At 45.8% G+C, this 1,421-nt stretch overlaps 1 protein-coding gene across 1 annotated transcript in view; it reads left to right on the top strand.

Moving 5' to 3' along the window:
• Positions 1 to 1,072, top strand: part of LOC104501091 (DENN domain-containing protein 5B) — a gene marked incomplete at its 3' end in the record, with an annotated part of 59,047 nt that extends 57,975 nt beyond the window's left edge. The window contains exon 15 of the mRNA XM_010144842.1: positions 951 to 1,072. Within this exon, the coding sequence (XP_010143144.1) occupies positions 951 to 1,072 (122 nt within the window). The remainder of the gene's footprint in view (positions 1 to 950) is intronic.
• Positions 1,073 to 1,421: the final 349 nt, after the last annotated feature.

Raw genomic sequence — 1,421 nt, 5'->3', positions numbered from 1 at the left:
GGGAGGTGGTGTGGAGCCCGGTCCTCCCAGCCACTTAGCGGCTGCCACAGCTTTGCCTGCTTTTGCAGGTACAGGCACTTAAGGATCTGCCTATGTAGATGTTCCCTGACTTAATTTTCCCAAATCAATGCATTTAGAAAAAAAAACCCTAAAAGTTATTTAAAAAGTTATTAAAAGAGAATGTTCTAGCTATTGCATGCAGTTCGGGCTCTGTACTGAGTTACACATGTGACTTATGCCAGAAGCAACCAAATACTCTGATCTGCTAACGGGAAGAAAGAGGACTAGCTGGAAACAGTCACCTGTTGGGTGATCAGCTACAGGCTTGGTAGCAGACCTGTCTTCCTGAAGTTTCATCTACATCTCTCTACCCCAGCAGCTTTTTGGGGGTCCCTTGCCTTCATCCTACAGGCAGTGTCACAAGCTCTGTGCTCTCTGAGAATGGGGCCGAGTTAACTCCTGCACTGCTTTGGGCAATGGTGGTGTACACTTGGCTGAAAGCCTGGCGGGAGGACCCCTGCCACCGCTTGATGCCTTCTGGTTAGTTTTCGCTGTCGCAGTATGGTGCAGAAGGTTATTAGACAAGGCTATTCCACAGCGGGAAGATACGACAAAGAAATGAGGTGGTTTTATGTTGGTTCAGGTCTGCTGTTGTGAGTAGTGTTAGTTTATATCCGTGCTTTGTGGCTAAACCTAAACTGACCCTTTAATGAGATGAACTCTGTAACCTTGCTATGGTAGTGTAGACCCAAGAGTGACCTGTAAAACACACGTGGCATAGTGGATAAATGCCCCTTATGGGTTCCTGGCAGCTCGTTTAGCTGTGGAATCCCACTTTTTATACCTGCCATTAAGATCAACTCTTTGCTTGGTGTTTTGAGATTCGAACACCTTTTAAAATACGTAATGATTTTTCAACAACAAAAAAGCAATGTATTTTTTCCTACCAGGAAACTTTACAAGCGTTACGCTTTCCTGCGCTGCGAAGAAGAACGGGAACAGTTTCTATATCACCTGCTCTCTCTCAACGCTGTGGATTACTTCTGCTTCACAAGTGTCTTCACCACAATCAGTGAGTTGGAGAATCAATTTTTTTCCCCCTGAATAAAAATTAGTTGCTGTCATGATTTGTAAGAGATCATGTTGCACTTGCTGGTGCCTGAGTAACTAAGCCCTTATCTGGAAACCTTGCTTGTTGTTGCTGGGCTCATGGGTGCTGGGTGTTGCTCTGGGAGACCGGCTGGAGAGCCAAGGTTGTGTGGGAGTGCTGTGGATAAAGAGCATTGCACAAAGGAGAGTAATCAGCGGAGAGTGCCTCTGTAGCACTAGATTTTCCTCACCGAGTTGTATAGTCTCTTTCATCTTCCCACTCAGACAAGTCCCCTACATCCTAATGCTTCTTTCTGGCCTTCACGAAGTGT

The sequence above is a fragment of the Buceros rhinoceros genome, unplaced genomic scaffold (genome assembly GCF_000710305.1).
Source record: "Buceros rhinoceros silvestris isolate BGI_N320 unplaced genomic scaffold, ASM71030v1 scaffold1891, whole genome shotgun sequence".
Classification (NCBI taxonomy): Eukaryota; Metazoa; Chordata; class Aves; order Bucerotiformes; family Bucerotidae; genus Buceros; species Buceros rhinoceros.
This window is presented reverse-complemented; position numbering and strand designations above follow the sequence as displayed.